Raw genomic sequence first — 15243 nt, forward strand, 5'->3', positions numbered from 1 at the left:
TTTTTTAATATCTTAGATACTGCTTAATCCCAAAATTAAACCTTTTTTTATTTAAATAACATAAAGCAGGAATTTCAGACCATAAAGGATAAGTTAAATTTGTGAAAGATATAATATAGTTAAAGTAGGTTTCAACTTTATAATGTCACAATATACATATTTTTTATACCATCATAGTAAACGTATATAATAATATAATAATACGGTGACCTAAAATTGACATTAAATAGAAAAAATATATTAATATTGTAAGAATTTCTTACACCGCTAGTGGATATTATATTATTTTACTTTATTTATACTATAACCTTTAATCTTTAGATTTTACAATTATAATACTTAATAATATAAATTACCTTCTATTACGAGTCAAAATTGTTGGTAGTGTAATAATTCTTTACATTGTCAATATATTACATAAACTCAAAATCCTACTTGTAATAATAAGACGAAATTTATCTTTATCATGTTGAGTCCTATCAAAATTTGAACTCTTAATATCTCGAATAAAAAAAGAATGATTAATATTTTTTCTTAAAAAGAATCGTAGTATATAATTTAATTTTGTAGTAGTAGTCAGCTAGGATTCATAATCCTTTAGCCACTGTATTTTTTTTTCCTATATAAACGTATCAAACTTCAAATTTTTTATTACATTCTTCTTCTTGCTCTCTCAATCTTTTATTTTTATTGATTGATCAATTAAAAAAATGGTTTCAAGAAGAACTAGATTTTTTTGTTTGGTTTTTTTAGTTTCATCATGTTTTTTTAATTTGTCTAATTCAGATGAATTAAAAGTTATGGTGAAAGGAGTTACATCTATAGCCCAAACAGATGATAATTTCATATGTGCAACTCTAGATTGGTGGCCAGAAAATAAATGTGATTATAAGCAATGTCCGTGGGGAAAAGCTGGTCTTCTTAATCTGGTAAATATTTTTCGATTTTTATTACCTCTCATAGTTTTGTAGTTCTGTTTCTGTCTATAGGAAACAATCTCCCTACTTTGTTAGGAGTAAGGTATCACACAGTAAGGGTAAGGTCGACTACTCTGGTTATGTTGTTGTTATGTAATTATTGAAGAGAAAAAAAAATTAGGAGATTTTTTTTAATTTATTGATTTTTATTTTTATTTTTTTTTGAATTATGTAGGACTTGAAAAACAGGATTCTTGCAAACGCTGTTAAAGGTTAGTAGTACTAGTACTATAGTTTATTGCATTAATTTCTTTATTATTATATGCGCGCGTAAATATTTTTAAAAAAAAATAGGATACCTATTAATATAGGTCGACATAATTTGAAAATAATATTAATTTTTTTATTCTTTGAACAAGAATCTAGCCTTCAAACAATCATGTTCATTTAAATTCGATATGTTTAACGTGAATATAGATTTATCATTTATGTATAACAATTCGTTAAAATTCTAACAAATATTATATCTGAAGCTATAATTTTAATTGTACTATGAGTTTTGTAATAAGTATCTTATAACTCGAACTTCATCAAGTTTAAGTTTTGAATCTATCCATTATATTACCCTGAACAAACTAGTATTTTTAAAATTTAAATTAGAGTTTAATTTTGAAAAGTTGTCTTTTACTTGGATGTTCTCATTGTTTTCATGCCAATCTTGTTTTTACTCTCTAAAAAAAATTTTGGTAAATATACGTTATATTTACACTTTTTTGTTTTGTTTTTGCTTCTAAATAATATTTTATAATCTTAATTTTTAAATTTTAATTTTTTGCAGCATTCAATCCACTAAGACTCAGAATAGGAGGTTCATTACAAGATCAAGTTTACTACAAAGTTGGAAATTACCCCAAAAATTGCTCAAATTTTGAGAAAAAATCTGATGGACTTTTTGGATTTAGTGATGGCTGTCTTCACATGAATAGATGGGATGAATTGCATGACATGTTCAACAAAACAGGGTAAGCAAAGCATTCCGCGTTCACCTAGGGTCCTGACCCTCTAACGGGTGTAACGTGACCCCCCTTCATTCTTGGCCTTATTTTATTTTGTTCGATTCAAGAATTAGTTATGCATGATAATAAACACTAACTTATGATCAATCAAACACGATATTACTTATGCTGGATTTTATGTTGAGATTATATTTGTTAGTATAACTCCTAAACCTAAGTTTTTTTTTTTTGTGAAATTTATGCAGGGCTGCAATAACATTTTCATTCAATGCTTTAATTGGAAGAATACCATCAGATGAAAATAATACAACTCTTTGGGTTGGAGATTGGAATCATTACAATGCAAAATCATTGATGAAATACACTATCAATAAGGGATACAAAATTGACTCATATGAGTTAGGTAAAAAATAAATTTTGTGCAAAAAATCGTTTTTTTTTATTTAAAAAAAATACTAACATCAATTTTTGATAGGTAATGAGCTTTGTGGAAGTGGAGTTGCTGCAAAAATAAAGGCTCATCAATATGGTAATGATGTTAAGAAATTGAAGAAACTTGTCACACATATGTATCCTAATCCTGCTAATAGACCAAAAATCTTGGCCCCTAGTGGATTTTATGATCAAAAATGGTTCCAAGAGTTCCTTCAAACAACCGGTCCGGGCGTAGTTGATGGATTGACACATCATATTTACAACCTTGGAGCAGGTATGTACTGATGTATGTTGTTGCATTCCGAGGCAGATCCAGGATTTAAACTCTGTGCTAAAAAAATGTTTGTATTGGTACATTGTAGGTGTTGATCCAACTTTGATTGACAAACTTCAGAATCCATTTTACTTGAGTCAAATAGCTCAAACTTTTAAGAATGTTGAAAATGATGCTAAGTTGTTTTCACCATCATCTGGACCTTGGGTTGGTGAATCTGGTGGAGCTTATAATAGTGGTGGCAAAACCACTTCACACACCTTCGTTAACGGTTTCTGGTAACTCTTCATATCAAGCCTGATAACACGTGATAACACGTAAAACAAATGTTCTTATGTTAGTATTGGTGTTGTTGTAGGTACTTGGATCAATTGGGAATGACATCAACTTTCAACCATAAGGTATACTGCAGACAATCTTTAATAGGAGGAAACTATGGTCTTCTCAACACAACAAGTTTCATCCCAAATCCAGATTACTATGGGTACTTAAAACGCGATTCTCGTGATCTAAAATTTCCTTATTTCATACTAAAGTTTAGGTATCTTACATGTTTCTTGATGATATCTGCAGTGCTCTTCTATGGCATAAGCTTATGGGAAAGAATGTGCTTTCTATTACTCATGAAGGCTCTCCTTACATCCGCACTTACGCACATTGCTCAAAGACAAGTGTAAGTTACAACAACACTATCAAAGATTTCAACTTTACTATGGTCTTTTTCTGAAACAGTCTCTCTACCTCGACGAGGTAGGAGTAAGGTCTGCATACACTTTTCTTGAAAATTCTTTGTTTTTGTCTTCAGGGTATTACAGTTCTACTAATCAACATGGATAAGTCAACTACCTTTGATGTCTCTGTTGTCAATGACTTGAATATGTACGCTGAAAGTGTTGCGTCTGTTGAGTATATAAATCCAAATCCTGATAGTGTTGAGTCTATACATCCAAGAGAAGAGTACCATTTGACTCCAAAAGATGGAAACATTCAGAGTGATGTCTTGTTGCTAAATGGAACTCCATTGAAGCTCACTTCCTCATTGGACATCCCGGTACTGAAGCCTAAGCTCGTTGATCCAACGTTGCCCATCAGTGTTGCTCCTCAATCTATCGTCTTTGCTACCCTGAGAGGGTTCCAGGCTCCTGCTTGTGCATAGAGAATTCACAGAGTTTAATTTATTAGTTTAGTTTTTAGATATGGATAAATACATTAGGTCCTTCTTATCAATATGTTTAGAGAAGTTTCAGATTAAACTTTAGTTTATTTTATTGTTTTAGTAAAGTTGCTTTATATTACATTGTCAGTTTTGCTTTCTTTATTTCCTCTGTTGGTTTCTGATTAAGGAATTTGAATCTATATAACCTGAAAAGAACTCAAGATTCCTACTTTTTCAACTTTCTTGACATACCTAAAGTACCGCGGTTTTTCGAGTTTCATACCTGAGTATCCTACCTGAACTGAGGTGTGCTTTGATAAATAGTAGGTGATAGTACAAGTAGGAAACTCGAAAAAATGGGATACTTAAGGTGTGTTTTTGACGTCAACTCTTAAACGGAATTTGAATCACTTCAAGAAAAAGCAAAGCATTTAGCACAAGAAAAGAATGCTTGATAACTTTGTTTGAAGATCCAAAACCAAAGCCTTACATGCAAAGATACCTTAACTTGGTCATTAAAATTCCTTCAAAAGCAGCAAAGCTTTTATACCTGACAAAAAAGCTTCCTTTTTTCTTGTGCTTCTTCAAATAAAAAGTTTGTCTGATCTTTGAAATAGCTTCAATATAAGGCTCCATTACACAAAGAAAGAATGGATATGCTTAAGCAAATGAGGTAACGACCGTCAACTTCAAATTCTAGCATAAGAAATAACTTTTTTCGTCGTGTTGCAATTAACACAACTGTTCTAGGGTGAAATTTACCGGTATAGGAGAAGAAGAGAAAGGAAGCAGCAGCAGCAGTACAAGAGATAGAACAATACCACCACAGAAAACTCAACCTTTTAAAGGTAGTAACTCAGACTCAAAATCTAAATCATGGGAAAACAAGAACATTCTTAAAATTTAGTTTTTGTTTTGGCAGACACGAAAAGATTACCTAGCTGGTTGCACAAACAGTTTATAAGGACAATGAGTCGTGATTATGATTCCAGTGATAGCGTTGACTATCCAGCTGCGGTGGCTGCAGCTGCATTTGCTGTAACATCAATTGAAGAAAAGAGCGAATATGACCACAGAAGGACAAATAGTGGAGGTGATAAAACTTTGACAAATATCAAAAGTAAAGCAGAGGATAATGATAAGAAACCTGAAAAGCTTTCAGGTAGGAAGAAATTTCAATTGTTTTCTCGTCTTTCTTAGTTCATAAGAATCATAATAAACGAGCTGTAGATGGAACGAGGATTAGAGGGCGTGGCTATGAACCATGATGTCAGGGGTTTGAATCCCTCTTCTCCTACAACTGGTCCAAAATGAAAATACCTTACCCTCTGGGGGTAGGAAAATCGACCCTTTTCCTCTCAATAACCAATTCCAGAACAAATACACATCCTCGTGATTTCTATCCAGTCACTTAGGCATTGAAAAATTGAATTACAAAATTGTGAAATGAATAAATAAGGAAATCAAGAAATAGGTTCAACAAATAGTTTGAACCATTGGATTTCTTAGTTAAATAAAGAGGACTAGTCATTTTATTTATCATCCTAACATGTTTCGCATTTTCTTCTTAACATTTTCTTGTAACAGATGAAGCTTCAAAATCAAGTTCAAAACTTCCATATAAAAGTGATCCAATAAGGTCAACAACAATCAATCCAGAGCCAGTTAAATCTGTGCCATCTATTAAAAAGAAACCAACTTTTGGAGATAGCAAACCTGAAAGTGAAGTTGTTGAAAAGGCCAAAAAAGCTCCATCCTTTAGGAAAATGCCAGCGTTTGGAGATAGCAAACCTGAAAGCGAAGTTGCTGAAAAGGCCAAAAAAGCTCCATCCATTAAGAAAACGCCAACGTTTGGAGATAGCAAACCTGAAAGTGAAGTTGCTGAAAAGGCCAAAAGAGCTCCATCTATGAAGAGAGCATCTACATTTCCAGACCAAAGCATTGATATCAGACCTCCCAAGGCTCCTGAGGTTCCTGTTTCAGCTCCTGCTGTTCCGCCAACTAGGCAATCTTCATCACAACCAGGCATGGCTAAAGCGCCAAATACAATAATGCCTGCAAGTGGAAATTCTCAGGCAGATATTTGGGAGAAAGAAGAAATGGAGAAGATCAGAATAAGGTACCTTGTTAAACTGATGTCTTACCATTGACATCACACTAGAAAACCTTCACTTATACCCTTTTCTCCGGAAAGGACAATGAAAGTGATATACCTGCATATTGACAGTAACATTTCATTGTTCTATTTTATGAACTACTTGTTACCCTTTTACTAAGAAGAGAAGTTTCAGGTACAAGAAGCTCATACATGAAATTGTGGACTGGGAGACAAAGAAGAAGAAGAAAGCAAAGCACGACTTGGAGAAAGTTGAGGTTGATTCTATCTTAAATTTCTCTTATAGTTGATCTTCTGGAATTCATTTATTTACCAACCACATACTGAATGAAATTACAGGCTGAACTATTATCAAATGAAAAAATGAAATTACAGGCTGAATTAGACAGGCGTAGGGCAAAAGCCAGGAAACATTTCAACGATGAGGTTGGAAGGATTGAAGGCATTGCAGGAGGGGCCAAAGAACAAGCAGATCAACATCGAAAGAACGAAGAGCTAAAGGTGATAGAGAAGGCAAATAAGATCAGAGTCACTGGAAAAATGCCATCAACTTGTTCATGCTTTTAAAAGTACCATTCATAAGAAATCTGTAAAAAATGTAAATTGGTAGATCCAACTTTAACTAAATTTGTTGGAAAAACATGCAAATATACTAAGGCACAATACTCACCATGTATAAGCTTTCATAAGATCATCACAAATCAATAGTGATGTCAAGTTGTAATCCTCTGGAGGGAAATAATTATATCTCAATACAATTTTAGTAGAAAGAGCAACCCCACGATATCATTCATCCATTAACAATAGCAGATACAAACTTTGAAGGAAAATTAACCTTTACCTCCACAAAAACCAATAACTATTTACACCATCTCTTGATATGAAAACTAAGATCAAACTGATGAGACATTGTTTACTAGTGCAAACAATACTATGTATTACATCCTCGAAACTCTAAGAAATAATTCTCAAACAAATTGAACAGAAATACTTCAAGAAGTAATCTCTCTCACCAGCCAATCTAGAGCAGGATAAGCGAAGTATATAACTAGCAAAGATGGAAGTCCAAAGAGAATTGTGATCACCAGGTATAGAATCAAGATGCCCACACTGGAAGGTATCACAAATATAACAACCAGAAGAAGTACAACAACCAACGGAAATTTGGATGTCAACCGGAAAAAGAAATCAAGGGACTTCTGAAGAGAAAACTGAGTCCTTTGCATTGTAGGGGTATCATTTGTATTGCTAGGACCACTAGTGCCAGACCCCGAAGAGTCTATACGATGAGCCCTCCTGCAGTTCATGACAGAACTCGGGGTCCTGGTATTTGAAGTACAAGGGGAGGAGCACATTAATTGATCCCTGTATATGGCAGACGGAGACTTCATCCTGTCACCATTTCTGCTCTCCACCATCCAGAGGAGGAAGAAGTTCTTGCTAGGAAACTTGAGATTTCCCTGGTAAAACAATCTAAGTGTCAACAAATTACACCATGGGCAGGAAACAAACAATGGAATCTGGATTTGTTGGGTGGATATCTTCACGGAAGCCGATTTAAGTCCCAACAGACAATTTTTACAAAGAGAGTGGCCACACCACAATACATAGGGAACATTCTCAACAATGTTAAATGATTCCCAACATATTGGGCATTCTAGTCCTTCCTCAGTGCTTTCATTAGAGCGGATATCATCGTCATCTGAGTACTCATGACAAGTTTGACTGGGCGTAGCAGAATCCTTTTTCTGACCAAAGCTTGTGATGACATTTGAAATGGATTTCCACATAGAGACGGAACACTAGTACAATAAGGATCTCAGAGAAAACACTTTGTTCAATTCAAAGCACCTCTTTTGAACCTGAAATATAGAATTTAAAAAATGTGACGTTTATCATCCATCTCTAAGAAAACAACTATGAAAAAGAGAAGAGCTGATGTTTGCACGCCTCATAAACAGCAATCACAGCCCCCTCCGATAGTTTTCAACAGAAATAATGAATAGCTTCATATCATTATGTATCAGCAAGAAGAAATTAGTTTTAATATTCACTAAATTGCTAGAAAAACAAAGCATCTAGACCCCCTCCCATCCAAAAAGAATACCTGAAATGGACTCTATTTTCCCTCCAAGTGGTGAAATTGTAACTAAGGTCAAACTTATTCCTCCAAACGAACCCTTTCGATGGTATGAGCAGATGGGCTATCGACTGCTATGTTGGCAGAAAAGGAGATTTTTACTGGTTTCTGCACCTTTGGTACTAGTCAAATCATACTCTTGACTGCACATTCAACCATTCATCTTAACATTCAAATCCTTACAACCATAGTCCTACGGATATTTTAGTGCTTAACTCCTATAAAACATCATGGGTTCACAACATTCTATAGAACTTGCCTTTCATTTCGGTAGATATCATCTAACCATATAACACTCCTGTAGCAATCCTCCATTCAGTCATCCTATTTTAATTTCATATATTATGTCTTCGTCTAAGAAAATAGCACCACCATTCTCTAAATTTCTACCTTATAATTTGTAATCATAATTCAGTTCTAGTTTCACCATTGTTGCCATAAATTGTGGTAATTTACCGGATATGCATACATCAATGTACTCCTCAGGTATATAGTTAGAATGTATCCTTTCACAACAAGATTATCCTTCAATCAAAAGGAGATATCTTGACACTAAAGATTCAGCTCTTGGGTAGTACTCCTTCAATCAGTCCAGTTTCGAACACACTCTTAAAGGAGGAAAAAACGACCTTGGCCACTCTAGCTCATTTTATTATAACAACAATGATGATGTCATTATCGCAAGTTAGTCAGGGTCGATTATATGTCTCCTCACAATTATAGAACTTCATTCAGACCCGAGAAATTTGACATGTACAATTAGATTCTCTACATTTTCTACTAGCATACGAATCTCTAACAACACTAAAAGCCCCCTAGCAAAAATTAGACCAAAATTTACTTTTTTTTAAAGATTTTACCATTACCTATCCCCTTTAACACATTCCATCACCATAGTTTCGCATCTATACACCGATGCATTAAGAGGTCGATGTTGAACATGACTAATCATCTCAAACGACCTTTTTTCATTTCACTCTTTATTTTTGCTACTTGCATATTCTGCCAAACATGATCATTTCTAATCATATCTAATTTTGTACAACTGCACATTAATTTTGAAAATGATGACAGTCGTAGGGGTAAACTTGCGTACACACCACCCTCCCCACACCCTACTTGTGGGATTACACTGTGTATCTTGTTGTTAATGACAGCTATGGGATCTGAAGCCATGTCCTTCCGGAACCAGAGCCTAAATTTGACACCTTAAACCACTCTAGTTCATTTCACACTCCCAAAATTTACTAATCCAATGACAAGAACTGATTCAAACAGTCATTAACAAAATACATAGCATTACAGGCACACCAGCAAAATTTCAAAAATCAAAACTTTTCCTTTATAAACTAAAATTAAAAACATAAAACAAGAGAAACCACACTAACAAAGCTCCAAACCCCCAAAAAGGGGTTAAAGCTAGAATCTTGAATTCCAATTTCCACAATACTTGGCAAATCAACAAACATTCCATCAATCACAAAATACCCACAAAAAAATTCAACCCCACAAACAGATTCATCCATCTCACATGTAACAAAAATTCCAAAATACAACAAATCCATAAAGTTCATAAAAATCCAATCTTGAAATCAAACAACCATCAAAACAAGAATTTTTTTTTTTATTGCAGAATCAGAAATGTAAGATTCAAGAAAAGATGAACTTACTTGAATTAAAAGATGATTTTCAGAAATTGCCAAAAAAAATTATACAGAAAGAGAAGAAAAAGAGAGACCAAAGCAAATAAAAACGGGATTTTTTTTGTGTAGGTCTCTCGTTTTCTTTCTTTCTTTCTTTCTGTATGTCTGTATTCGGAGAAAACTGTGAGGAGATTTTACGTGGGACTATACTGTAGATACCAGGTAGACAAGTGGAATGTTTTTCTATTAAAAAAAATATATTTTTAATTTTGATAAAACTTTTTTTTATGTTTTGTTTTGTTAGGAAAAATTAGTAGGTGTAGGAGTACAATTTTTTCTTGTGTTGCTATTTTTGGAATTTGTTGAAGAATGGATTTTTGCTATATTTTGATTAATATCTACTTTGACGGCTAAACTTCATTAAATGTGGGGACAAATATATTATCGGTTAAATTTCTTTCAATTTTACGTAATGTATCAAAATTATATGAATAATGTATATATATATATATATATATTTTTTGTGGAGAGGTTAAAAAGAATAATGCAAAACATTTTGATTCTTTGTTTCATCATGGCACACACCCCGACTACCACCATCATAAGCACCTTCCAGCTAAGAGGATCAGAAAATATCTTTTCGTCATACAATTTTATAGATTCGTATTTTTTAAATAGATGAATTTTTGTCATTCATTTATCATGTGACGATCATCTTATGATACGATAAGCATATTATGTTGTGATATTTATAGACGGGAAAATAGCTTTTTAGTCTTGCTTATCCTTGAGGAACTGAACTTCCTTGAGATAAAAAGTAAAGTATGAGGTAATAGACAATTAAGAAAAGATTATATTTTTAATACTAAGTTCTATAAATAAACTGACAAAACATTTATTCACGGATTTTGTTATAGTTTTTGTAGTTGCATAGCAATTTTATGGTTGGGTTGATTAATTACTTGCGTGTTAAGTTCTTTTCATCTAAATGGTTGTATGTCTCTGTAATGTATCAATTTTGTATAAGCAATATATAATCATGCATATACAATGCATAACTATGTATCAGTGATGTATATTAATTTATATACGTTATTATACAATATTTATATTGCAGTAGTTCATCTTTATCAATAAGCTGAATTTTTTTCTATTCTTGACCAGCTCAAATCTCCTTTAAATAGTTTTAGATTTTAGTTTTGAGTTCCTTTCAACATATCGGGTCTTTCAATATATGATTCACTCAAAACAATATAAGAAAAAGTGATGTAAATATCAGAATTTAGACTTAGCACAAACTTCATTGGTAGACCACAACTTCATTAGAAATGCAAAATGATGAATACCCACTTAATTATAAAATGACTTCAATACATTATTGAATTTATTATATTCATATTATAATTATCATTTTATCTATTATTTTTTTAAAAGTATATCAAATTAATTACATAAGTCACGTTACTTTTAAAGTTTTTATAGCCAAATTTTTTTTGAATCAAATCAAAATTATATATATTCTACTACTTGACATGTACATTAATATTTGCATGGCAACTCATAGCCACACTGTACATGTTACCATTATTACAATTCAAATCAAACTATAGCTAAAAATCCTAAAAAAAAAACTTTAGGAAAGAAATCAAAACAAAAGAATTGATCAACAGATGATGATATTCTATGTTACAATTAGTCTATACTTCTTATTATTACAATAACAATAATAACGTATCTAGTATAATCTCATAAATATTATTATTTGAAAAAGCTTCCAGCCATCTTAAGATAATCTGTTTTGTTCCCATCTTTCTCATTAGAATGTTTGGTGGGGCTACGATCGCCATCACGGTCGTCGGAATCTTTCTTGAACATACCTTGAGCCATTTTCATGACCCCACCCATCCCACCTCCAGAATCTCCATCCTCACCCCTTGGACTTCCATCACCGTTGTCCGACTTTTTCTTGAGAAATCCTTGAGCTTTTTTTATATAATCGCCATACCCTCCACCAGATTCACCATCACCTTTCTCTGGATTATCATCATCTCCAGATTTTTTCTTGATCATTCCTTGAGCTTTTTTTATGTAATCACCATACCCCCCTCCAGAGCGACTATCATCTTCATCTGAATGTTCATCATGTCCATGGCCCCCAGATTTTTTCGTGGGCATTCCTTTACTTTCACCACGTCCAGATCTCGAGTGATCATCATCATTTTCCTTTGAACGTTCACGGTTGTCACGGTCACCAGATTGTTTCCTAGGCATTCCCTTACCTTTCCTTGTGTGCTCGCCATACTCATCTCCGGAATGATCATCACCTTCCTCTGAACGTTCATGTTCATGTCCATGACGGTCACCAACTTGTTTCTTAGGCATCTCTTTACCCTTTGTCATATGTTCGTCGTGGCCTATGATATCATTAAATAATATGATCATTATACATTCAATTTAGATCAAACAAAGGTCCTCTTTTCAAGATTTCATCATCACTCAAAAAGCAAAAATAAAATTATTATGTGTTTGGTCAAGAAAAAAGAATAAAAAAATTGTAACATATAATACAATCAACTTAGGTATCTAACCGCTTAAGCTTTTAATATAACAATGACATGATATACATACTCACCTCTAGCACGATCATCATCACCTTCCTCGCGATCATGACCGTAATTGTCACCAGATTGTTTCTTTGATGGCATCTTCTTCTCTTTCCTGGCATGCTCTCCGCGCTCATCATCATCATCTTTTGCATTGCCCCGTGGGCGGGACTCCGATGAGTTCTTGCGCTCCGCATTACTGGAAGTACTTTTTTTGGATCCAGCACCAGCACCAGCTTTGTTGGGTTTCACATTCTTAAGCTCGTAGCCATGGAGATAATCCTCAGCTTGGCCGATATACTTACCGATTCCATCATCTCCTAGTTTCCCGTAATGGGTAGCGGCCGCAAGGAGGTCAGCGGCGGCTCCGGCAAGCTTTCCGGTGTCCAATTCTTCTTTTGGCTTGCCCTCGCCTCCGCCACCTAATTGGGACTGTGCAGCTGCAGCCACCAACTTCGCGCTAGCCATTAGCTCAGAGGTTGTTGGTTGTTTGTGCTCATTTGGGTTAGGAGCACCGCCTGCCGCCATCTTACCACCACGACGGCCGGCTCCGCCGGTCTTGACGCCACCACGGCCGGCGCCAGCGGGCCTCTCGCCGTCACTGTCGTCGTCCGACCGGCCACCACCTCGACCGCCGCCGCCACGGCCGCCGGACTTGACGGAAGTTTTCCTCTCAGGGCGGTCATCGGAATCATCCACGTCATCATGATGTTTTGTTCGATTGGAAGTTTCTTTGTCATCATCTTTATCTTTGGAACTAAGAAATTCTTTTCCTTTAGCAAAAAGGGCATCCATAATTTATTTTTTGTTTTAGATAATTAATAAGAAAATTAGTATAGTAATATTACAAATTGAAGCAAATAAATGTGATTCAAATGAAAAAAAATGATAAATGTGAAAATTTATATGAAAGCTTTCGAGATTTTTACTGAAAAAATGAGAAGTTACACAAAAGTTTCGTAATTTTATGGGTGTAGAGTAAAACTTATACAAGTGAACAACGATTATTTTCCGCATAACACTAAGGTCCCTTCCTCAAATTAAAAGAATAAAAAATGGATTATCTCACAATTAATATTAATTAGTACGCATTGAAATGTTGTCAACAAGTTCTCTTTATTTCTTTCTTAAATACTACGGTAAATCAAATTATACTTTTTTGATTTCTCATTTAGTGTGATATTCATATTTAAATTTGTGTTGAAAAAATCTTATGTAGGCAAATTATATCAAGTAAATTATGACGTAAGAAGTAATTCAAGGTTAGACGTGTATAAAAATAGACCAAGAAAAAAGGAAAATGGAAAGTTTAATTGAAGGGCTAATATAGAAAGAGCGTGTTTAAGTTGCTGCCTAACACTTGCTATAAATAAACCGACAGTATTTTTATGGAAAGCTTTCCAAAGATATAATGATTCTTGTCAAGGCTAGCTTTTGCTTTTGTTATTATTTTAGATTTAAAATTAGATTTAGCACAGATAGAGAATATAAAGTTTCTACTAATAATTATAATTTTATTCCCTTTTAAGACAAAGAAGATGTATAATTTAAGATGTAATTTAAACAAGTTCAAATATGTTGTGTAAATGAATAATCGATTTGTAAACACATTCAACTCAATTAATATATAAGATAGAGATGATATAGAATGATGATTAGATCAACAAATATGAGATAAAGTGATGATCAGTTAAAAAAAAATTAAATTCAGAAGATGTAAATAACAAAAATAAAAATGTTGAAATGGATATGTGGACATACATATACTAGAAGCAATTAGATATTCGAAGGTCTTGAATTTGTTATGTTTGATATCACTTCTTATTGTTTATAATATTTTATGATTTGAAGATCTATCAAAAATAATTACTTTATTCGATTTATAAAAATGATCTAATTTGACTTGACACAAAGTTTAAAAAAATAAAGAAAATTTTGAATCTTATGGTCTTAAATTAAAGTTATGTTAAATGTACAAAAATGTCTTTTAATCTTATGACCTTAAACATGTCACGTGGAAAGTTGAAATCAAAATATTATTAAAAAAAAAAAATTATTCTTTTTTAAACAGATTAAAAAAATAAACGGAAGGAGTATCTCTCTTCTTTTCGCAAAAGCAAAGAAGATATCACTAATAAATTCAAACAAACACAAACTTCACGGTAAAATCACACTGAAATACACACAACTTACATACATATTTTATTACATAAATCCAACTCCGGCGCCGGCGCCGGCAGTGGACAGTGGCAAATTAAGGGGAAAAAAAACTGAAATATAACATCAGCCATAATTAAAAGCATAGACCATAATTAAAAAAAGCTAATTAGACTCTAATTACTTCTTGCCTAAGAAATCACCAGCCATCTTAAGATAATCAGCTCCTCCACTTTTTTTTTCCTCCTCCTTGTCTTCTTCAACAACCGGCGCCGGTGCTGGATCCGATGCCGGAGCCGGAGCCGATTCCGGTGCAGGAGCGGGTGCTTTTGCTTCTTCAGCAACCGGAGCGGCGGCCGGAGCCTTATCGCCACCGTACTGGTGGAGATAAGTTTCGGCTTTCTCAACGTACTGTCCAATTCCTTGAGTTTCGTCTAATTTTCCATATTTCTGTGCAGCGTTGAGGACATCGGCAGCTGCTTCAGCTACTTTTTTGTTATCAATTTTGTCGGAATCTTTGTTGAATTGACTTTGAGCGGCATCTGCTAACACTTTAGCACTGGAGAAAAGCTCTGTTGTGGAACCAGATTCCTCGCCTCCGGCTTTTTTCTCATCGCCGGCTCCGGCGCTCTTAGCCAAAGATGAGAGAAAATTCATGATTGTTTTTAGAAGAAAATTGAATTGTGTGTTTATGTGTATGAGATATGATTTGAATAGTGAGGAGGTTGTATATATAGAGTGTTTCTAAATAGTTATTTTTCATTACTCTCCTTCTACCATGTATTT

At 33.8% G+C, this 15243-nt stretch overlaps 5 protein-coding genes across 5 annotated transcripts; 2 read left to right on the plus strand and 3 right to left on the minus strand.

The window, feature by feature from the left end:
• The first annotated feature begins 710 nt into the window (after positions 1–710).
• LOC125829814 (heparanase-like protein 2) lies at positions 711–3798 on the plus strand. Its single transcript, XM_049509009.1, has 9 exons — positions 711–929; positions 1153–1189; positions 1756–1939; positions 2179–2336; positions 2409–2642; positions 2731–2920; positions 3001–3126; positions 3216–3315; positions 3448–3798. The coding sequence occupies exons 1-9, from the start codon at positions 711–713 to the stop codon at positions 3796–3798; spliced, it is 1599 nt and encodes a 532-aa protein (XP_049364966.1).
• A 600-nt stretch (positions 3799–4398) lies between these two features.
• Positions 4399–6482, plus strand: LOC125829815 (uncharacterized). The gene is made up of 6 exons (XM_049509010.1): positions 4399–4471; positions 4549–4646; positions 4721–4960; positions 5386–5917; positions 6090–6171; positions 6290–6482. Exons 1-6 carry the CDS (start codon positions 4449–4451, stop codon positions 6479–6481), a joined length of 1167 nt encoding a protein of 388 aa, XP_049364967.1. The 5' UTR covers positions 4399–4448; the 3' UTR covers position 6482.
• Positions 6483–6672: 190 nt separating this feature from the next.
• LOC125829740 (uncharacterized) lies at positions 6673–9819 on the minus strand. The gene is made up of 2 exons (XM_049508931.1): positions 9725–9819; positions 6673–7776 (listed from the first exon to the last, which is right to left on the minus strand). Exon 2 carries the CDS (start codon positions 7702–7704, stop codon positions 6907–6909), a length of 798 nt encoding a protein of 265 aa, XP_049364888.1. The 5' UTR covers positions 7705–7776; positions 9725–9819; the 3' UTR covers positions 6673–6906.
• Positions 9820–11455: 1636 nt separating this feature from the next.
• Positions 11456–13123, minus strand: LOC125829675 (uncharacterized). The gene is made up of 4 exons (XM_049508863.1): positions 12330–13123; positions 12061–12111; positions 11794–12021; positions 11456–11703 (listed from the first exon to the last, which is right to left on the minus strand). The coding sequence occupies exons 1-4, from the start codon at positions 13093–13095 to the stop codon at positions 11456–11458; spliced, it is 1293 nt and encodes a 430-aa protein (XP_049364820.1). The 5' UTR covers positions 13096–13123.
• A 1333-nt stretch (positions 13124–14456) lies between these two features.
• LOC125829896 (nodulin-related protein 2-like) lies at positions 14457–15156 on the minus strand. Its single transcript, XM_049509118.1, has one exon. It carries the CDS (start codon positions 15112–15114, stop codon positions 14638–14640), a length of 477 nt encoding a protein of 158 aa, XP_049365075.1. The 5' UTR covers positions 15115–15156; the 3' UTR covers positions 14457–14637.
• Positions 15157–15243: the final 87 nt, after the last annotated feature.

The sequence above is a fragment of the Solanum verrucosum genome, unplaced genomic scaffold (assembly GCF_900185275.1).
Source record: "Solanum verrucosum unplaced genomic scaffold, falcon-dt-bn FXZP01000008.1, whole genome shotgun sequence".
In the NCBI taxonomy this organism is placed as follows: Eukaryota; Viridiplantae; Streptophyta; class Magnoliopsida; order Solanales; family Solanaceae; genus Solanum; species Solanum verrucosum.

Bases quoted from the DNA above. Each gene is read 5' to 3' on its own strand.
- LOC125829814 (XM_049509009.1), top strand. From the start codon at position 711: ATGGTTTCAAGAAGAACTAGATTTTTTTGTTTGGTTTTTTTAGTTTCA. The intron at 2,643-2,730 runs GTATGTACTGAT...GGTACATTGTAG, and splicing joins TATTTACAACCTTGGAGCAG to GTGTTGATCCAACTTTGATT. The intron at 3,127-3,215 runs GTACTTAAAACG...TGATATCTGCAG, and splicing joins CCAAATCCAGATTACTATGG to TGCTCTTCTATGGCATAAGC.
- LOC125829815 (XM_049509010.1), top strand. From the start codon at position 4,449: ATGGATATGCTTAAGCAAATGAG. The intron at 4,647-4,720 runs GTAGTAACTCAG...TTGTTTTGGCAG, and splicing joins GAAAACTCAACCTTTTAAAG to ACACGAAAAGATTACCTAGC. The intron at 5,918-6,089 runs GTACCTTGTTAA...GAGAAGTTTCAG, and splicing joins ATGGAGAAGATCAGAATAAG to GTACAAGAAGCTCATACATG.
- LOC125829740 (XM_049508931.1), bottom strand. From the start codon at position 7,704: ATGTGGAAATCCATTTCAAATGTCATCACAAGCTTTGGTCAGAAAAAG.
- LOC125829675 (XM_049508863.1), bottom strand. From the start codon at position 13,095: ATGGATGCCCTTTTTGCTAAAGGAAAAGAATTTCTTAGTTCCAAAGAT. The intron at 12,112-12,329 runs GTGAGTATGTAT...ATGATATCATAG, and splicing joins TGATGATGATCGTGCTAGAG to GCCACGACGAACATATGACA. The intron at 11,704-11,793 runs GTGATTACATAA...AATCTGGTGGAG, and splicing joins TCGCTCTGGAGGGGGGTATG to GGTATGGCGATTATATAAAA.
- LOC125829896 (XM_049509118.1), bottom strand. From the start codon at position 15,114: ATGAATTTTCTCTCATCTTTGGCTAAGAGCGCCGGAGCCGGCGATGAG.